At 38.4% G+C, this 23402-nt stretch overlaps 1 protein-coding gene across 1 annotated transcript in view; it reads left to right on the plus strand.

Moving 5' to 3' along the window:
* The window catches only part of ptpa (protein phosphatase 2 phosphatase activator), a 102068-nt gene that overhangs the window by 23394 nt on the left and 55272 nt on the right, over positions 1–23402 (plus strand). The window contains exons 7-8 of the mRNA XM_061876776.1: positions 3966–4090; positions 12824–12924. Coding sequence (XP_061732760.1) covers positions 3966–4090; positions 12824–12924 — 226 coding nt within the window. The remainder of the gene's footprint in view (positions 1–3965; positions 4091–12823; positions 12925–23402) is intronic.

Genomic DNA, 23402 nt, shown 5'->3' on the forward strand with positions numbered 1-23402 from the left:
GACAGCAAAATGCATCTATGTAATTTGTTTTAATCAGCCCCTTAAGTCATCCGGCAGCTATGAAATTATAGTGCTGAATAGACAATATGTGTAATATTTTTTTATTTATGACAGTCCAAATATGTTGATACACACATGTAGGATTGAGGATTCTCTGTCTATCATCTGTTTTTGCTGCACGATCACCTCCTTTGTGTCACTGCGTCAATTTACATGTACAAACCCCGTTTCCATCCATCCATCCATTTTCTACCGCTTATTCCCTTTCGGGGTCGCGGGGGGCGCTGGCGCCTATCTCAGCTACAATCGGGCGGAAGGCAGGGTACACCCTGGACAAGTCGCCACCTCATCACAGGGCCAACATAGATAGACAGACAACATTCACACTCACATTCACACACTAGGGCCAATTTAGTGTTGCTAATCAACCTATCCCCAGGAGTTGGGAAATTGTGTTAGATGTAAATATAAACAAAATACAATGATTTGCAAATCCTTTTCACCCCATATTCAGTTGAATATTCTACAAAGACAACATATTTGATGTTCAAACTGATAAACTTTTTTTTTTTTGCAAATAATCTTTAACTTTAGAATTTGATGCCAGCAACACGTGACAAAGAAGTTGGGAAAGGTGGCAATAAATACTGATAAAGTTGAGGAATGCTCATCAAACATATGGAACATCCAACAGGTGTGCAGGCTAATTGGGAAAATTTGAGTGCCATGATTGGTTATAAAAGCAGCTTCCATGAAATGCTAAGTAATTCACAAACAAGGATGGGGTGAGGGTCACCACTTTGTAAGCAAATTGTCGAAGAGTTTTAGAACAACATTTCTCAATGAGCTATAGCAAGTAATTTAGAGATTTTACCATCTACGGTCCGTAAAATCATCAAAAAGTTCAGAGAATCTGGAGAAATCCCTGCACGTAAGCGATGATATTACAGACTTTTGATCCCTCAGGCTGTACTGCATCAAAAACTGACATCAGTGTAAAGGATATCACCACATGGGCTCAGGAACACTGTCAGTAACTACAGTTGGTCGCTACATCTGTAAGTGCAAGTTAAAACTCTACTTCGCAAAGCCAAACCCATTTATCAACAATATCCTGAAACGCCGCCGACTTGGCTGGGCCCGAGCTCACCTAAGATGGACTGATGCAAAGTGAAAAGGTGTTCTGTGGTTGGACGAGTCCACATTTCAAATCATATTTGGAAACAGAGGACGTGGTGTCCTTCAGAACAAAGAGAAAAATAACCATTCGGATTGTTATCGGCGCAAAGTTCAAAAGCCAGCATCTGTGATGGTATTGGGGTGTATTAGTGGCCAAGGCATGGGTAACTTACACATCTGTGTAGGCACCATTAATGCTGAAAGGTCCATACAGGTTTTGGAGCAACATATGTTGTCATCCAAGCAACATTGTCATGCTAGCCCTTGCTTATTTCAGCAAGACAAGTGTTACAACAGCGTGACTTCGTAAAAAAAGAGTGCAGGTACTTTCCCGGCCCGCCTGCAGTCCAGACCTGTCTCCCATCGAAAATGTGTGGCGCATTATGAAGCGTAAAATACGACAGCAGAGACCCCAGACTGTTGTACGACTGAAGCTCTACATAAAATAAGAATGGAAAGAATTCCACTTTCAAAGCTTCAACAATTAGTTTCCTCAGTTCCTAAACGTTTTGGAGTGTTGTTAAAAAAAAAAAAGGTGATGTAACACAGTGGTGAACATGCCCTTTCCCAACTACTTTGGCATGTGTTGCAGCCATGAAATTATAAGTTAATTAATATTTGCAAAAAAAATAAATTTTATGAGTTTGAACATCAAATATCTTGTCTTTGTAGTGCATTCAACTGAATATGGGTTGAAAAGGATTTGCAAAACATTGTATTCCGTTTATATTTACATCTAACACAATTTCCCAACTCATATGGAAACAGGGTTTGTGGTTTTCAGACATACTAAATAAAAAACACAAAATAGCGCCCACTGTATAGTGATGAGCCTTCATAAATCACAATGCACATGCTGAATGCATGTTCTCCTTCCAATATTGTTGCCGTTATGATGATCAGAATATATTCTGCATATTCATGAAGACAGACAGGGATGAATTGCGCACCTGATTCTGCACACATGTTTAGGACATCAGCTTTGCATAATCTATCAAGTTTGCATGTGTTTTCGTACATGCAAACATTTACTAGATCAGGTCCTTAATCATCAATATAGTGACATATTACATGTGCAATAATTAAACTTCTACTGAGTCTGTAACTTTCTAATGCTGGATCCTGTATATTGACAATAAAAGGCTTCACTATTCTATATCATGTAAAGAACTCGCTGCTCAGCTGCTTCAAGTTTTATACAATAGAGGCTAAAAGCTATCATCTACGCTACATTTGATATTGCAAACTTAATAACGGATTATGTAATTTACACGTCCATTGCCAAACACAGTCCGCACTGATCCAATTAGAAGTATTTTTTTAGGAAAATCAGGGTAGATAATGGATGGATGGATTCATTATTTTGCTGGAGGACGATGACGCAGTTGTCCTACATTATAAGGCTAAGGTAGTTAGGCAACAAACCTAGTTAACATTTCAAAAGTATCTTTAACAACATTTCTAACCTACTGTTATGAATTACCATTTCATTGTCTCCTCCATTGCAATAAATAGTCGTCGCTGAGCCCGCCATTAAAAGTACTTTATTGGTAAATCTATATTCACACTGGCACAGGTTTCTGAAGCACAGCTATTTGAAGTGCTTTACACACACGAAAAAAGTCTTCCACCGAATTGAAGGTGCATTACCACTAATCATACAAGTTAAAAGTAAGCTACTTTCCTAACTCAGATGAGGCCTAAAGTTTGTATATCGACTTGTGCTGGCTAAAACAACAACAGAGCATTTTTGGCCTTAGTGTCGTGCCATGGACATTAAATTGTTTGGACTACTAATTCTCGAACATAAAATAATATTAAACGACTGATAAATTCCAAAAGGACCGTTTGGAGGAAGTTTGAAGGAAAACAACATTGTTTTATAAATATCTCTGCAATTTCTTCACTGTTTGATTTCACATTTTCTGGACTTTTGCAGATCCCAAATACACGTAGGCAGATACCATCAGGTTAGAAAAGTTGGTTTTGCATATTAGAGCCCCTTAAAATGACTGTTAAAAAATCTTACCATTTAGAAGTTTAGACACTTTTTTCGCTTGTGGCCTAATTCATGTTGTTCCTCAAAGACAACTATACAATTGGGAAGCTGCACATTTGTGACATAAAAATCATTAAAGAACAAATGAAAGTGCAAAGTATGAAACTCTGGACTGTTTTATTTAGGGAAATTACAAATGGGGTACAAATCGATTTATTTAGTTTGTACTGCTTAGGTAACGAGACCTATTATAGAAAAGCGCTATACAAGTACAACCCATTTATTTATTATTTATTATTATGCAAAACCAACTTTTCCTACCTAGTGGTACCTTTTTTGTGTATTGTGGATCTGCATAAGTCCAGAAAATGTGAAATCAAAACATGGAAACATGGCAGAGATGTTTATGAAACTATCTTTCATTCCTTCATATTTCCACCAAAAAATGTATTTGAAATTTGCCCAAGTTTTAAAGTTTTTTTCCCCCAGTGTGGCGTCAGCGGATTTCTCCATATAAGCTTAAGGTTTACGCAAAGAGCCTTGCGCTAGTCCGCTATCGTAGTCTGACAAAGTAGTCAATAAGCTCCTTCTTTTTCTCCACCCTCTTTTTGTGGAGCAGGCTGGCTCATAAATGCACATACTTTCTCCGCTGTTGACATTTCTAATACAAAGTAGCGCATAGTTGAAAATATTGTCTGCCAGGAGACACTATACAAGTGCTAAAACCTACACATTTTTAAGTTGATTAACATTTAACATTTTAAATCAAAGTCATGTTTTTTTTAAGGTATCTTTCTGTGATGCGGAAACTTCAGAGGACCTACAGAATGGAACCGGCTGGAAGCCAAGGTGTATGGGGCCTCGATGACTTCCAGTTTCTGCCTTTCATATGGGGCAGTGCGCAATTTGTTGGTAAGAAACTTGAAAATCTCTCAAACCTTCTTAAAAACTATGCAGTTTTGTTCCTGTCACTTTTATATATCTTGTGCTGACCACACTAAAAAGCTACGGAACGATCTAAGGAAGAACTGAAGCGGGGTACACACTTACAGTTGTGATCAAAATTATTCAACCCCCTCACAGTTTTGGTGTTTTAGCAAGTTGGACATTTATTCCGTATTTTGTTTATAGTCATATCAAATAAAGATGCATTAAATAGACAACCGCAACCTGAATTACAACATTATATTTTGTAACATACCAAACCGTATAATTCCTCTTAATATCTCATTGACAAAATTATTCAACCCCTTGAAGATCATAACTCTTAAGAACAGAATTTGAATAAGGTATTTTCGTGTGATCAGAACCATAACGAGCAACAATTAAACTGATTGAAAAAGACTGTGACGCTCAACTTCTTGTAGATGGTCAATGGTGTATTTGCAACATGGTGAAGTCCAGGGAGTGGTCAAAGAAGTCAAGAGAGGAGGTACTTTCTCTTCATAAGAAAGGATATGGATATAAGAAAATAGCAAAGACATTACACATTCCAAGAGACACAGTTGGGAGCATAATCCGCAAATTTAAAGCTAAAGGCACAGTGGAAACACTACCTGGGCGTGGTAGAAAGAGGATGCTGTGTGCATACAGTGGTGAAAAACCCCCGGGTAACAGCTGAGGAACTACAACAGGACATTGCAGAGGGGGGAACGCAGGTTTCGTCCCAGACAATAAGGCGCACACTACGAGATGACGGCCTCCATGCCAGAACTCCCAGGCGCACCCCACTTCTGACTACCAGGCACAAGGAAAATAGACTCCAGTATGCCAAAAATCATCAGGACAAACCCCAAATGTTTTGGGAAACTGTTCTATGGAGTGATGAGACAAAACTGAACCCTTTGGGCCTATGAATCAACGTTATGTCTGGAGGAGAAAAAAATGAAGCTTACAAAGAGAAGAACACCTTTCCTACTGTTAAGCATGGTGGGGGGTCAATCATGCTCTGGGGCTGTTTCTCTGCCTCAGGTACCGGGAAACTCCAGCGCGTTCAAGGCATTATGAATTCTATTTCCTACCAGGATATATTAGCTGCAAATGTCATGAAGTCAGTGACGAAGCTGAGGCTTGGGAGACGTTGAACCTTCCAACAGGACAACGATCCCAAGCATACCTCCAAATCAACATCAGAGTGATTGCAGAAGAAGGGCTGGGAAGACCCTGGAGTGGCCTTCACAGTCGCCAGACCTAAATCCTATAGAAAACCTGTGGTGGGACTTGAAGAAGGCAGTTGCAGCACGCAAGCCCAAGAATATGATTGAACTGGAGGCCTTTGCCCAAGAGGAATGTGCTAAAATACCTGTAGATCGTTGCAAGAAGCTTGTGTCCGGTTATGTATCACGTTTGAAGTATGTAATTACTGCCAAAGGGTGTTCTACTAAGTACTAAAGATGCATGTAACTAGGGGGTTGAATCATTTTGTCAATGAGATATTAAGAAAAATGTCCTTTTTTGGTATTTTGTAAAATACAGTGTTACAATTTAAGTTGCATTTGTCTATTTGACATATCTTTCTTTGATATAACTATAAATAAAATACAGAATAAATGTCCAACTCTCTAAAACACCAAAATTGTGTGGGGGTTGAATAATTTTGATCACAACTGTAAATACAGGTGCGCTGTTTTGTCCTGATTTCCCCCTTTCCAACCAAAGACAGCAAACACTCGATTATCTTTTGTCTTAAAAATTGTCGGATTGTAGTCTGAGGTGTGTTAAAGGGAACTGCACTTTTTTTGTTTTTCCTTTTTTTGTATGCATTCTAACTAGTAAATCTATGGAAGTCACTCTATTCCGCCAATAAAGCACCTAAAAAACACGGGAACACCTCCATGAACGTTTTATATACATGCTGTACAGCCTGGTGTATACTCTTGCGTTACGCAGATTGCGTTCCGTCTGACCACGTCTTGTTTGATTGATACAGCTGTGGGGTGTAGTGCCAGACTTGTAATTCTCTTCCAAAACACTAAGGGGCAGTGTACCAAGAAGGACCAACAGCAGATATTTTTGACTAAATACTGTTTCTTTCTTATGGAGAGTGACAATAGACGACAACAACAATATCGACAGCTTTGTCTACAGTGGAACTAATCATTCAAAATCATCAGTTTACTTTGTCAAGCTAAACACATGTGATTAATAAATGGACGTTATAAACCAGAGGAAAATACCTTCGCTAAGATGGACTGTACAACTTCTTAACGAGTCGCGGCAGAGGACGCTATTGTTATTTGCAACGCTATTAGGCCATTCTTGACATGGGACAAGAGAGAGCTATCATGTAAATAAAACTGTTAAATTGTAAGTTAAAGATATTCTGGTGTTAATGTTAATTTGTCAGAATTGAACCTGTTGATAGCACAAGATTGACAATAAAAGATGAAAAGAGTGTTGTACGTTGTGATTTCTTCTGGACGCAACAACACAATAATCTGAATAACGATACCTTTAGTAATTATTTTTAGAGCTCATTGGGATATTAAATACACATCAGTTTTCTTGCAAATGTTTAAGCACTGGTATATATCACTGCAACAGTTTATGCATTTTAAGCAAAAACTCTGCTTGCCTGTATTTAGGGATCCTCCTTGGCAAAAAGTGACCAATCACAGCTCTGCGTTCTGTGTCGCCGGCAACGCGAACCTAGGATTTTTTGGCGGTGCATGCAAGCCTTGCAGCAGGGTACACGGGGGGGAAGGGGCAATATGGTGTTGCCTATGCAAGAGTATATTCCAGGCTTTAGCATATATGTATTGTAGTAACATGCACTTTCATAACAACGTGTAATATTTTTGTAATTTGCTCATTTTAAAGTACCAGTAGAGTGGAAAAACAAGTTGCCTCTATTTTGAAACTATTATCACATATATCTGATGTATGACACTGAAAGACTTACAAAGTTAGCGAGTAATTAGATATGATCAAAGAAATATCAATCTCCTGGAAATTCCCGAGCCATTTTGAGAGATAATGAGCAAGCCAGACACGTCATTGCGTGACGTAGAGCTAGGAACCGCAAATCCCTTCATCACAAACAATGAAAATCATGCAGACTTTGTAAGAGCCAACAAACCCTTGTTTCCATATGAGTTGGGAAATTGTGTTAGATGTAAATATAAACGGAATACAATTATTTGCAAATCCTTTTCAACCCATATTCAATTGAATGCACTACAAAGACAAGATATTTGATGTTCGAACTCATAAACTTTACTTTTTTTTGCAAATAATAATTAACTTAGAATTTCATGGCTGCAACATGTACCAAAGTAGTTGGGAAAGGGCATTTTCACCACTGTCTTACATCACCGTTTCTTTTAACAACACTCAATAAACGTTTGCGAACTGAGGAAACGTAATTTTTGAAGCTCTGAAAGTGTAATTCTTTCCCATTCTTGTTTTATGTAGCGCTTCAGTCGTTTAACCGTCCGGGGTCTCCGCTGTCGTATTTTACGCTTCATAATGAGCCACACATTTTTGATGGGCGACAGGTCTGGACTGCAGGCGGGCCAGGAAAGTACCGGCACTCTTTTTTTTTTTTTTACAAAGCCACGCTGTTGTAACACGTGCTGAATGTGGCTTGGCATTGTCTTGCTGAAATAAGCAGGGGCGTACATGAAAAAGACGGCGCTTAGATGGCAGCATATGTTGTTACAAAACCTGTATGTACCTTTCAGCCTTAATGTTGCCTTCACAGATATGTAAGTTACCCATGCCTCCGACACTAATGCAACCCCATACCTTCACAGATGCTGGCTTTTGAACTTTGGGTCGATAACAGTCTTAATTGTTTGCTTCCCCTTTGGTCCGGACGATACGATGTTTAATATTTCCAAAAACAATTAGAAATGTGGACACGTCAGAACACTTTTCCACTTTGCATCAGTCCATCTTAGATGATCTCGGGCCCAGACAAGCCGGCGGCGTTTCTGGATGTTGTTGATAAATGGCTTTCGCTTTGCATAGTAGAGGTTTAACTTGCACTTACAGATGTAGCGACGAACTGTATTTAGTGGCAGTGGTTTTCTGAAGTGTTACCGAGCCCATGTGGCAATATCCTTTAGAGATTGATGGCGGTTTTTGATACAGTGCCGTCGGAGGCATTGAAGGTCACGGTCATTCAATCTTGGTTTTGGGTCATTCCGCTTACGTGGAGGGATTTTTCCAAATTCTCTGAACCTGTTGATGATATTATGGACCGTAGATGTTGAAATCCCTAAATTTCTTGCAATTGCACTTTGAGAAACGTTGTTCTTAAACTGTTTGACTATTTGCTCACGCAGTTGTGGACAAAGGGGTGTACCTCGCCCCATTCTTTCTTGTGAAAGACTGAGCATTTTTTGGGAAGCTGTTCTTATACCCAATCATGGCACCCACCTGTTCCCAATTAGCCTGCACACCTGTGGGATGTTCCAAATAAGTGCTTGATGAGCATTCCTCAACTTAATCAGTATTTATTGCCACCTTTCCCAACTTCTTTGTCACGTGTTGCTGGCACCAAATTCTAAAGTTAATGATTATTTGCAAAAAAAAAAAGTTTATCAGCTTGAACATCAAATATGTTGTCTTTGTAGCATATTCAACTGAATATGGATTGAAAATGATTTGCAAATTGTATTCCATTTATATTTATATCTTACGCAATTTCCCAACTCATACTCATTTGGGACGGCGTGGCGCAGTGGAAGAGTGACCGTGCGCAACCCGAGGGTCCCTGGTTCAATCCCCACCTAGTACCAACCTCGTCACGTCCGTTGTGTCCTGAGCAAGACACTTCACCCTTGCTCCTGATGGGTGCTGGTTAGCGCCTTGCATTGCAGCTCCCTCCATCAGTGTGTGAATGGGTAAATGTGTAAGTAGTGTCAAAGCGCTTTGAGTACCTTGAAGGTAGAAAAGCGCTTTACAAGTACAACCCATTCATCATTTATACTCAACTCATACTCAATTATCCTACTCAGTGGCCTAGGTAGGTTGTGATTTGGGAAATGGGACCCATTGCCTCCCTACTTGGCACTCAGCATCAAGGGTTGGAATTGGGGGTTAAATCACCATAAATGATTTCCGGGCGCGGCACCGCTGCTGCCCACTGCTCCCCTCACTTCCCAGGAGGTATGGAAGTATGGTTTTCAAAGTAACTTTGTGAAATGAACAAATCCACAACTTTTTGATATCAATATAAAACACAAAAAAATTTGGCTAATAAAGACAAATTCTAATAAACATGCTTTGTTGTTCTCCAAGTGTGGTAAAAGTTTTACATCTCTGAGTTCAGCTCATGAAAAATGGAAGCAAAAACCAAAGTGCTGCATTTATATTTTTGGTCAGTGTAGGATAAACTTTCAGTAGCTCCAAGGCGGGCTCCACGGTGGAAGAGGGGTTAGTGTGTTTGCCTCATAATACAAAGGTCCTGAGAAGTCAGGGTTCAATCTCGGGCTCGGTATATTTCTGTGTAGAGTTTGCATGTCCTTCGGTGAATGCGTGGGTTCCCTCTGGGTACTCCGGCTTCCTCCCACTTCCAAAGACATGCACCTGGGGATAGGTTGATTGGCAACACTAAGTTGGCCCTAGTGTGTGAATGTGAGTGTGAATGTTGTCTGTCAATCTGTATTGGCCCTCCGAAGAGGTGGCGACTTGTCAAGGGTGTACCCCGCCTTCCGCCCGATTGTAGCTGAGATAGGCACCAGCGTCCCCCATGACTCCAAAGGGAATAAGCGGTTGAAATGGATGGATGGATGGATGAATGGATAGCTCCAAGGCAAGAACATAGTTCACCAGCTCATGATGTCTTCATGACAGCAACAAGCTAGATAGTTCTCTCTGACAATGCGTCACAAAAAATAGTTTGTCTGCGTTAGTGCTTATGATAACGATCTCACTTATACTTGGTTAAAATACAGGTTACGAAATGTAAATGGAGTATTGTTATCACTTTTTGGATGGTTATTTAGAGGGCTTTATAGTTGGATAAGAGGACCTCCTGTTTACTCCATTGTAAGCAGACTATGATTTACATGTATTTAAGAGTTAGAATGCATAAAAAATAATGCATCGATCCTCTTGTCTCATAATAATTGTGAACGATAGGCAAAATTCCAGAAAAAAGTGCAGTTCTCTTTTTGGAGTGACGACGTCTCTATAATTGGTTCCAAAACAAGTCGGTGTCAGCAATCGTAAATATTAAACGCATTTATATTTGAAATTAAATCTCTTCATGTCTGTGGGTAATACAGACACTTCGTAAGTCGTCTCTCCATGAATTGTGACGTGCAACAGAAAGTATTCAATGAAGAAGCTAAATAAAAGTACTGTATTGTGGCTACTTTGGTTATAACGTGCCACTTCAAGACCACCCAGTAGATTATAGAGTCTGTGTTTATGCTGTCTCCATTATTTATTCAGCAGTCTTTTCTTCTTTTCTAATTTTGGATTTTTATTTTGAAAATAGTCCCTAGATCACCACCATTACCTCTCCTTGTCGATGTTGACTGTTTTTCTTGGCATTGCTAAGGTGGTTGGTTGGTTGCTATGCTTCTTCTTATTTGATTTTGTTAGAGCACCCGGGATTGCAATACTGTGAATTTTGGTATCGATCCTAATCCAAGTAAATACAGGTCCATCCATCCATTTCCTACCGCTTGTCCCTCTTGGGGTCGCTTTAGGTCTGGAACTTTTGGTCTGTAATGTCCCTAGGATTGAATACTTTTTTAATTCTGAATTGGCCTCTACATCAGTGGTCCCCAACCACCGGGCCGCGGCTCGGTTGGTACCGGGCCGCAGAATAATTTTTTATTGATTTTTATTTGTTATTTATTTAAAAAAAAATATATTTTATTTTTTTTAATTAAATCAACATAAAAAACACAAGATACACTTACAATTAGTGCACCAACTCAAAAAAAACTCCCTTTTTTAGTACAAAGAAAAAAAATAATAATAATAAATAAAATCCCCCCCTCTTCACAAAAGATCAAACGTTGACCGGTCTGCAGCTACAAAAAGGTTGGGGACCACTGCTCTAGATCAGTGGTTCTCAAATGGGGGTACGCGTACCCCTGGGGGTACTTGAAGGTATGCCAAGTTGTACGTGAGATTTTTTCAAAATATTCTAAAAATAGCAACAATTCAAAAATCCTTTTTAAATATATTTATTGAAAAATAGCAACAATTCAAAAATCCTTTATAAATGTATTTATTGAATAATACTTCAACAAGAAATGAATGTAAGTTCATAAATTTCGAAAAGAAATGCAACAATGCAATATTCAGTGTTGACAGCTAGATTTTTTGTGGACATGCTCCATAAATATTGATGTTAAGGATTTCTTTTTTTGTGAAGAAATGTTTGGAATTAAGTTCATGAATCCAGATGGATCGCTATTAAAATCCCCAAAGAGGGCACTTTAAGTTGATGATTACTTCTATGTGTAGAAATCTTTATTTATAATTGAATCACTTGTTTATTTTTCAACAAGTTTTTAGTTATTTTTATATCTTTTTTTCCAAATAGTTCAAGAAAGACCACTACAAATGAGCAATATTTTGCACTGTTATGCAATTTAATAAATCAGAAACTGATGACATAGGGCTGTATTTTACTTCTTCATCTCTTTTTTTCACCAAAAATGCTTTGCTCTGATTAGGGGTACTTGAATTAAAAAAAAAAATTCACAGAAAAAAGGTTGAAAACCACTGCTCTAGATGATAGTTTTCACAACACAGGATACATATAAATGTTTTTATTATTATATACAAACAATGATGTAACAGAACATGAATGAACAAATATTCCCTTATTCTCTTCTACTACAGACAATTGTTTGAGAAAAAAAGCAGATATTGCAAAATAGCAAAAAAAAGTTATGATATAAAAAAAACTATTAACTTTAAAATGTAAAATTCAAAAAATAACTGACATTACAAGCAGATGTTTGTGGAAAAATAGTGTCAGTATTCAGTGAAGCAGGAGGGGTAGGGGCAGAGCCAGCCTGAGCAAGCAGCAGAGAGAGGTGCGCTGTTTGCCCAGACTTAAAGGAACAAACAGGAAGAGATCATTTTCTTGCATAAATTCTGTAAGGAATAAGTGATTTGTTCAACGTATAGAAGAGAAAATGCAACAAAAGTATACATCAGTCCGTTCAATACAAATATCCATCTTTGTAACAATACTATATATATTTACATTGATAACCCATCTTCATTGATCCCATTTATTCACCCGAGATTTCGGGTTTGGAGGACCAGGCTCAGTGTTGGTAACAGTGTAGCACACATAAATATCAAAACTGCCCCTAAGCCTGGATCTGTTACAGGTATTTTTTTTAATGAAAATAGTTGTGTCTTAAGAGAGAACCTCTGAGTTACAAGCACAGCAACAAAGTATTCTACTTTCATACATGGGATTTATTTTTGTTGCAAAAGTAGCTTAAATAGCGTTTTTTCGGTCACTAGGGGGTGCTGAATGTAGATTTGTGAGGAATTATTTTTTTGCATTCATTACTATAAGAAATGTGATACACTGGAGTGTAAATGTGCCAAGAATATCTCTACATCACCTCAGTGGTGCAGAGCTCGTAAACATAAAGGAAAATTGTTACATCTGGTGGTGAATATATACACTTGCATCCCTGTCTCCTCCTGTAGATCACCCAACTCTAGACCCTCGCCACTTTGTTGATGAGAGAGTGGTAAATGAACATCACCATGATTACATGTTTCTGGAGTGCATCAAATTCATCAATGAGGTGAGAAAAATTTTACTTCTTATTTTTATATTTATATGTGCATGTTTATGTATGTATAAGGGTAAATGTTGGGGACAGTAAGGAAACAAATTAATCACTGTGAATTAAAATCCACAACAAATTGTGGAACAAATTTTCACAGCAAAACAAGCAGCAATACAGAACCCAGAGAGAGTGCAAAAAAAGGTGCAACATTATACCTTAAATGCTTACATTCTGCACAGCAAAAACAGAAATCGACAGTACAATACAATACAACTGTCACAATTTCAGACTTTTGTTCCAACAACGTTTGCAAGTTAAACCTACATTAATTGAGGAAAATTAAGTTATTTACAATATCACCTTTAAGCACTTTTTGCAGGTGGTTGACTGAGCATCTTTTGAGGTGAAGTACAAGCAAACCTTCCAGCATTTATCTTTTGCCTTTTAGCTCAATGATCGCAGTCGTCTCTGAAGGTGAAAAATGTCAAGACACACCCAGTGTAGTTATACACACAGTATAGAATAAAATGTTTGTTTTTGTATATGACCATAAACATGCGCACATATTTTCATGCACTACACCTCTAAGTTATTTGGAGTTGATTATTATGTTTGGAGTTGATTATTATGTTGTACAGTATGTAATATACGTAATAAAAGTGGTATCAAGACATTTTCAAAATTATGTTATCCTATATACTTTTTGGTTGACAAAAATTACTATAATTTTAGTTGACCAAAATGTTAAGGAATTTAGTAAAACTAAAAATGTATACGACTAAAACTAAAATACATTGAGGTCAAAAGACTGACTAAAACTCAATCAAAAACTGCTGTCAAAGTTAACACTATTAGATATACAGTGGGGCAAAAAAGTATTTAGTCAACCACCGATTGTGCAAGTTCTCCCACTTAAAATGATGGCAGAGGTCTGTAATTTTCATCATAGGTACACTTCAACTGTGAGAGACAGAATAAGAAAAAAAAATCCAGGAATTCACATAGTAGGAATTTTATATAATTTATTTGTAAATTATGGTGGAAAATAAGTATTTGGTCAACCATTCAAAGCTCTCACTGATGGAAGGAGGTTTTGGCTCAAAATCTCACGATACATGGCCCCATTCATTCTTTCCTTAACACGGATCAATCATTCTGTCCCCTTAGCAGAAAAACAGCCCCAAAGCATGATGTTTCCACCCCCGTGCTTCACAGTAGGTATGGTGTTCTTGTGATGCAAATCAGTATTCTTCTTCCTCCAAACACGACGAGTTGAGTTTATACCAAAATGGGTACATGGATGATACAGCAGAGGATTGGGAGAATGTCATGTGGTCAGATGAAACCACAATAGAACTATTTGGTATAAACTCAACTCGTTGTTTTTGGAGGAAGAAGAATACTGAGTTGCATCCCAAGAACACCAGACCTACTGTGAAGCATGGAGGTGGAAACATCATGCTTTGGGGCTGTTTTTCTGCTAAGGGGACAGGACGATTGATCCGTGTTAAGGAAAGAATGAATGGGGCCATGTATCGTGAGATTTTGAGCCAAAACCTCCTTCCATCAGTGAGCGCTTTGAATGGTTGACCAAATACTTATTTTCCACCATAATTTACAAATAAATTCTTTAAAATTCCTACAATGTGAATTCCTGGATTTTTTTTTCCACATTCTGTCTCTCACAGTTAAAGTGTACCTTATGAAATGAAAATTACAGACCACTGTCATCAAATTAAGTGGGAGAACTTGCACAATCGGTGGCTGACTAAATACTTTTTTGCCCCACTGTATATGTAGTTTTTCTGTCTGGCTATTAAGGTTTTGTCACTTGTCCCTACTAATTCCATCCATCCATCCATTTTCTACCGCTTGTCCCTTTTGGGGTTGCGGTGGGTGCTGGAGTCTATCCCAGCTGCATTCGGGCGGAAGGCGGCGTACACCCTGGACAGAGGGGGGTTGCCCATATATATGGTCCTCTCCAAGATTCTCATAGGTTTCCACCAAGGTTTTCCTTGGTGGAAACTCACACCAAGGAAAACCCACTTGGTGTGAGTTTTCCTTGCCCTTATGTGGGTTCTTCCAAGGATGTCGTAGTGGTTTGTGCTGCCCTTTGAGACACTTGTGATTTAGGGCTATATAAATAAACATTGATTGATTGATTGATTGGCAAGTCGCCACCTCATCGCAGGGCCAACACAGATAGACAGACAACATTCATGCTCACATTCACACACTAGGGACCATTTAGTGTTGCCAATCAACCTATCCCCAGGTGCATGTCTTTGGAGGTGGGAGGAAGCCAGAGTACCCGTAGGGAACCCACACAGTCACAGGGAGAACATGCAAACTCCACACAGAAAGATCCCAAGCCCGGGATTGAACTCAGGACTACTGTAGTTTTTCTGTCTGTCTATTACGATAATATATCTTATTTCTTAAATTATCATTTTCATTTTCACACAAAAAAAATACAGTCCTAAAATGGCCCAATTCAAACACCTTTAGTTTTCACGACAAGTAGAACAAGAATAATTTTAAGGGTTTGAATGAGTAAAGTTAATGGTTGAAGTACAGCATTAACACTTCCACTCTATAGCACCGTTTCCCCATAGCGGCATACTGCGTTCATCTTACCCACTTGGCTCTGTCCGTTTTTGTATTTCAATGAGAAGGCTTAGTGGTTCTGTTTTTGACCACTTAACTTGTAAGGGGTTTTCTAGCGCTGGCTTCTCCTTGGTACTATTGTGAGAATTTGTTTTTGTTTTTGTTTTTTTACGGCGGGGGGGGTGCTTTTCCTCTCCCCACATATTGTGTGCCGTGTGGGAAATATTTATGCCTCTGAAAAGTTTTATACCTAAAAAACTGGTTATGCGTAATGTAATGTCAATGATGTAAGATTTGTTGTTCGTCCGCTGCTTTCATTCTGTACAATAAGAAAACACATTCGGTTGTGTAGTTTACTTGCGCCACGGATGAATGTGCTTTTGTTCAGGAAATAACAGACAGGGGAAAGCAGATGGATTATGTTGGTTGTGTGCCAGAGCAGCAACTGTGCGCTTTGTTTTTGCTGTTTGGAGGAAAAGGAGGGGAGGGAAGTGAAGGGCAGGGTGTCGGTTGAGCGAGCTATATCCTTTTCCTCCTTCCCGCTTAAACACCCTTACTCCTTCCCTGCTTTTCCCCCTCCCCTGTTTGACTTCTACTGCCCCTCTCACGGCTCTCGGAAAGGGAGCTACTGGTAGGTCCAAGGGGCCTTTGGTTTTTTTTATCCGTATATAACCCTACTGAAATGAGATTTTCTTATTTAAACTGGGATAACAGGTCCATTCTATGTGTCATACTTGATTATTTCGCGACATTGCCATATTTTTGCTGAAAGGATTTAGTTGAGAACATCGACGATAAAGTTCGCAACTTTTGGTCGCTAATAAATAAGCCTTGCTTTTACCGGAAGTAGCAGACGATGTGCGCGTGACGTCACTGGTTGTAGAGCTCCTCACATCCTCACATTGTTTACAATCATAGCCACCAGCAGCTAGAACGATTCGGACCAAAAAAGCGACAATTTCAGCGAGGATGAAAATAGTGAGAGTGAAGGACTTGAAAAAAAAAAGGCGAGGGCAGTGAGAGCGATTCAGATGTTATTAGACACATTTACAAGGATACTTCTTGAAATTCCCTTATCTGCTTATTGTGTTACTAGTGTTTTAGTGTTTTATGGTACCTGAAAGTCGGAGGGGTGTGGCCACGGGTGTGGTGACCGCCAGTGTCTCCGGTGGGAGGAGGTAATAGTCCGCAGCTGCAGGAGGACGCAAGCTCCGCTCATGTCTACGGTAAGAGCCGACTTATTACCACAGTTTTCTCACCGAAACCTGCCGGTTGACGTGGTCGGGAACCATGTTCGCTTGACCGCTCTGTTCCATAGTAAAGCTTCACCATCGGGAATTTTAAACAAGGAAACACCGGTTGTGTTTGTGTTGCTAAAGGAAGCTGCAATACACTGCTTCCCACCTCCATCTTTCTACTTTGACTTCTCCATTATTAATTGAACAAATTGCAAAAGATTCAGCAACACAGATGTCCATAATACTGTGTAATAATACGATTAAAACAGACTACTTATAGCTTGGATCGGGCTGGAAAAAAATGTCCGCGACAACCGGTGACGTCAAACGCACACGTCATCATACCGCAACGTTTTCAACAGGACACTTCGCCGGAAATTTAAAATTGCAATTTAGTAAACTAAAAAGGCCGTATTGGAATGTGTTGCAATGTTAAAGGGGAACATTATCACAATTTCAGAAGGGTTAAAACCAATAAAAATCTGTTCCCAGTGGCTTATTTTATTTTTTGAAGTTTTTTTCAAAATTTTACCCATCATGGAATATCCCGAAAAAAGGCTTTAAAATGCCTGATTTTCGCTATCTTTAAATCCATCGTCCATTTTCCTGTGACCTCATTTAGTGATGCCAACATGGCGGATAGCACAGCAAGATATAGCGACATTAGCTCGGATTCAGACTCGGATTTCAGCGGCTTAAGCGATTCAACAGATTACGCATGTATTGATACGGATGGTTGGAGTATGGAGGCAGATAGCGAAAACGAAATTGAAGAAGAAACTTAAGCTATTGAGCGAATAGCTATTGACGCTATTCGGCGATTGCCTTCGATTGAGTGTCGCAGGATGTTCGTACATCTCTGTGCCATGTCTGCCTTAGCATCGCCGGTAAAATGTGCAGACCAAACGATCGGGACTTTCGCATCTTGTGACACTGGAGCAACTTAAATCAGTCGATTGGTAAGTGTTTGTTTGGCATTAAATGTGGGTGGAGAGAAAGGCTGGATGCAAATATAGCTACAAATGTACATACAGCTAGCCTAAATAGCATGTTAGCATCGATTAGCATGTCGTGCTAATCGAAGCACACTCCACGTAAGTCAACTAGAATCCGTCCCTGATCGTGTTGTTACACCCTCCGACAACACACCGACGAGGCATGATGTCTCCAAGGTATGGAAAACAGTCGAAAAAACGGAAAATAACAGAGCTGATTAGACTCGATGTTTGTAATGTGTTTGAGAAAATGGCGGACTGACCATCTAAGTGACGTCACGTTGTGACGTCATCGCTCTGAGAGCGAATAATAAAAAGGCGTTTAATTCGGCAAAATTCACCCATTTAGAGTTCGGAAATCGGTTAAAAAAATATATGGTCTTTTTTCTGCAACATCAAGGTATATATTGAGGCTTACATAGGTCTGGTGATAATGTTCCCCCTTGATATCTAATCATTGATATATAAGCTAGCAGACTGTGTGGTAGGTAGTAGTGGGTTTCAGTAGGCCTTTAATTCATGTCTCTATCCTGGAAAACACTTTATTTAAGTTTGACTTACAAACATATACATTATAGTTCCTGTCAGACATTTCCATCATGGATCTACACCCTTTGCATATATTGGAATTTGACATAATTGACTGGTGGATGAACAGGTAAACAGCCTAAGTGACTTACTTAACATACCTATGTTGTTGATCCAGGGAGGAAAATTAGAGTTAGCCTACACAAACTAAACAACCCCATTCTCAAGGAAGGTATGAGAGCTGAACTCAACCCAGTTCGGCAGCTCTTGAACTGTGAACAGAACACTGAAGTTGCAATACATACATACATGTATTGCAACATGCAATACATGTTGCAATACATACACTCTGTAAAACCATAGGCTTAAGGCCTCTATCACTTCAAAAAAAATCAAGACCCACTGAAATTGTATTCTTTTATGCTGACAATTTTTTTGACAATATGACCAGTTTCATTTATTTAAAAAAATGATAAGGGACATTTAAGGAAGTACAACCTAGTCAACTCTTTCAATGTATTAGATAGCAAGTAAATCTTTAATAATACGCTATTAACTTATATTGAAAATATTTGTTTTGTTTTTTGATAGTCATAATATTCGATGTATCAATAACAATTTTTCAAACATCTACTTTAGTTACTGCTGGAACACACAATTTTATATACGTCCTGTAGAGGGCGGTAATGTCCTTCTCCTCCATCCACAGCCGTCTAAAGGTTTCATTGCAGTCACATGACCTCGAGGCACATCTGGACACTTAGGGGTCCCAGGTCCCATTAGGCTACCTGTCCTGAATCCATATTTTGAAATGTTTAGAGGCAAATATATAAGCTATTATGGAAAAAATGCTTAAAATGGGATGAAGTGGACTTATACACTCTTAAAAAAAATAATGTTTAATGACTTAAACCAATTATGTACACCAAAATGTTCTGCTCGCCACAACTTCACTTCACTTGAAACTTACATTATTTAGAGAAGAAAAGCACATCATGTCTTTACATCTGATGAGTCCACAAGTTAAACATTAATCCATAAGACAATGTTGGATGATTTTGTGCATCGGTAAGTAACGTGTTTGATTGACGAGTGCCGTGCTGCTTTGTTCATGACACTAATGAGAAAAAGGATACGTTTATTTGCAATTCAATTCCTGCTACAACTTTGTCTCATCTACAATTCATGTCTGCAGTTGTTTTTATGGTGTGAAGTTCATATGTAAGTCCCATTATTTAGTTATAGATGTCCCTGTTCAGCAATGTTTAGCGATATCAAAATTCAGTATATGATGATGAGCCTACGAGAGATTTATTAATTTAGTGTATTTTATTAACACTAACAAATATCACCAAATACACTGTAATGTGGTCATCCATGTCAAATAAAGCACTTGGCTTTTCTGCTCAACAATAACTAAATTTGTAGTTTCTATTATGAAAATTTGTAACAAAAATACGGTGGATTGGACCAACAATCAGAATATTTTGTACTCAGACTTAACATGACATCAGTTTACTTGCACAACCAGGTTTTGGTAGTTACATTTAGGCATAGCAAACACAAAAAGAACACCAACTAATATGATGTATTATCATTTTTTTATGTTAAGTTCTGCTTTCAAACACCACTAATATAGTAGGGAACAAATTCGATTGCCTCACAGAAAGCTTCTCAAACAAATCAATTGTTCAAACAAATAGTTTACAAAGTGATTGCTGCAGATTTGAGCATGGTCCATTTGTATTTTACAAGATGATGAAAGTTATATTTTTAAAAGACATTTCCTTGGACGCACTTTTGTTTTTTCTCCTAACTTTATTACATTTAAGAACCAATTAATTCAGGACTCTATGAAGCTCTTTCCTATTTGAACAACTGGAGCACGCAAGAACAGATCAGCAATGTCACATTGTCTGCTCAGACTCTCCACTCACTCTCACTTGTTTCAATGCTAGGCTCAAGTTGCTTGACTATCATATGAATTAAGCCGCAAAAAAGAAAGACGGATTTGATGTCATATGCAACCCTCCTGGACAACTGTGTTTCACAGTTGGTCTCAAACATGGAGCCCTATGAGGGGCTTTTGACCAATAATTTAAAAGATTTTCTGGCCATACTCTCTCTAATTGGTCTAAAGCCTCTCAGGTGACCATAGGGCACCATGTTTGAGACCAACTATGAAATAGAGTTTATGCACGCAGTGTTTCCCACAGGTAAGGCATCTATTTGGGGTGGTGTGGTCGGGCGGCGTGAGTGGGGGGTGTCAGCAGCGAGGACCAAGAAGAACGTGTAGTTGGAATATAATTACAACACTCTATGTACATATTTACATAATATTTACATATTTATATAATATGTAATTACAAGCTCCATTCACAGACAGAGTCCCATTGCTTTTATGAGCGGTCGAGCGAGTCAAAAGCCGAATATAAAAAAAATATATATATATATTTATTTTATTGTATTTATTTATTTTTTTATTTGTGGCGGGCCAGTAATTCTTTCGTGGCGGGCCGCCACAAATAAATGAATGTGTGGGAAACCCTGACATGGCTCTGTCTCCATATATTCTTGAGCAGTTTTCAAGGATTCAAAAAATTATGATAAATGATGTAATTTGAAAAAATCCTGAATCCCCATTTGGATTTTGAATCAAAATGTTCATATCACACCCTTTTAAAGTTTTGTTGATGTAAGATAACTACTTTTTATTATACAAACTACCAAAAAGAAATTCCTTCCTCTGCAATGCACTCTGCAAGTCAGCAACACCAAATACTGAATTGACCAAAGATGTTTGGACATGCCTGTCTCCTTTTTTTTTTTGTGCAGTTGTAGGAGGAAAAGAGGCAAAAAGAAACTCTCCTAAAGCTCACATGGTTGGAATAGGAACTAGATTTCTTGACAGTACACTTATGAATTTAGTTTGAGCTTCAAATATTGGTTTATAGTCATATTTCATCATTGTGTGAAAAACGACCGCAACACAACAAATGTAATAATTTATTTTTTGTTTTAATTTAGTTGAAATGGAGGTTCCTGACAAAGTTAAAAAGCCTTGATGTCATAAACTAATGCATATGTTTCTTGTATGCATTTAAAACCTAAAACGAGCCGGTGCCGACCCTAACACAAGAAAAAAGTTAAAGGCCTACTGAAACCCACTACTACCGACCACACAGTCTAATAGTTTTTATATCAATGATGAAATATTGCAACACATGCCAATACGGCCTTTTTAGTTTACTAAATTACAATTTTAAATTTCCCGCGAAGTGTCGTGTTGAAAACATTGTGGTATGATGACTCGTATGATGACGCGTGCGTTTGACGTCTCGGGTTGTAGCGGACATTATTTTCCAGCCCGATCCAAGCTATAAGTAGTCTGCTTTAATCGCATAATTAAACTGTATTCTGGACATGTGTTGCTGAATCTTTTGCAATTTGTTCAATTAATAATGGAGAAGTCAAAGTAGAAAGATGGAGGTGCGAGATTTTAGCCTTTAGCCACACAAACACAGTCGGTGTTTCCTTGTTTAAAGTTTACGAAGGCGAAGCTTTACAATGGATCTGAGCGGTCAAGCGAACATGGATCCCTAACAAATGTCAACAAGCAGTTTTCGGTGAGAAAATTGTGGTAATAAGTTTGCTCTTACCGGCGACATCAGCGGTAAGAGCAAATATATGAAAATATATTTATCTTATAAAACTTAGTGGTGGCTGCGCCTTGTAAACCGTTGCGCTTTGTCCAGAAATACGTACTGGTTTCTGTTCCAATTGTAAACAATTCTCCATTCCTAAATAGGCAGGGTCACCATAACAGTTTGCGTGGTTTAAATCGGGGCTTTTACCAGAGTTATTTTGGATTAAATGTCCCCTTTATTAACTAAACAAAAATGTTCCCTTTTAAAAATAAGAAACTGAATACTGTATAAACTGTATTTACCTGCTTACCAGCCAATTTTAAATGATAAAGAGACTAATAGTGTCTTGTCTATTTGTGTATTTACCTTTTCTTTTCTCTGAAGTGTTTCGGCCTTCATGTCATTGCAATATTTTGTGATGTGTTTACTTTGAAAGCCTCATGAAAAAAAATATTTACACATTTATATTGTAGACTGCCTGATGCTATCTGATATTAGCAGTAGCATCATTTGTTTTCTGCCTCAATATTAACATAAAAGACGGACACCATTTATTGTTTTCCTCACCTAATTCTGACTGATAGAGGTACAAGGCCACAGCGCATCAGAGACTTTAATTTCCATCAGACACTTTAATATGCACACCATGACTGCGTAGGTGTTTCATCATATTTGTCATGCACCCTCCTTTAAACGATTTAACAGCCGTTTTATTCATCTATTTATTTTACAAAGTCAAACCAACGTTTGGGCGCTCCTGAACACTGTCGGTGTTTAATTGTCATGAGACTTGCTGCTGATTCATTGTTGAGGCGACTAATATTTGTTGGTGGTGACTACTTTTTTTTGTTGGCAGCTGCTATTTCTTCTTGGTTGGCGGCGGCGATTTTTTCCTGGTTTGTGGCGTCTATTTCTTCTTAGTTGGTGCTGGCTATTTCTTCTTCAATGGTGGCACATATTTCTTTTTTCGCTGTTAGCAGCTATTTATTTTTTGTTGGTGGCATCTCTTTCTTGTTTGTTGTTCAGTGACTATTTTACCCGGTCGGGCATCAAAACTAAATTACAAATCTGAACGTTATTTCCGTTTTTTATCGATGCATGATGCCCAACCTTAATCCAGTTTAAGGGCCCTAATTTCAGTTGTAGAGTTTCTGTCGAGGGGGGTGAAACTTGGATTTGTTAATCAACAGCCTCAAAATCTTCAGGATTTGCCGAATACCTATAAAGAGAATTGGCCAACTACAAGAAACATCAGACTTTTGTTTCTGCTAACAAAGCTTCCAACAGAAACTGCTTAGTCACATTTTTCAGTATTTCCCTCAATCAAATACAAATTCATCTATAATCTTATTTTTTTTTCTTGAAAATCAGCGTCTCTCTCTTAAAGTACACTGTAAAAAAATTCTGTAAAAAAACGGTCATCTACTGGCAGCTACGGGTGCCAAACGAAAACCATAAAATTAAAGTAAAACATTGTA

The sequence above is a fragment of the Nerophis ophidion genome, linkage group LG17, assembly GCF_033978795.1.
Source record: "Nerophis ophidion isolate RoL-2023_Sa linkage group LG17, RoL_Noph_v1.0, whole genome shotgun sequence".
NCBI lineage: Eukaryota > Metazoa > Chordata > Actinopteri > Syngnathiformes > Syngnathidae > Nerophis > Nerophis ophidion.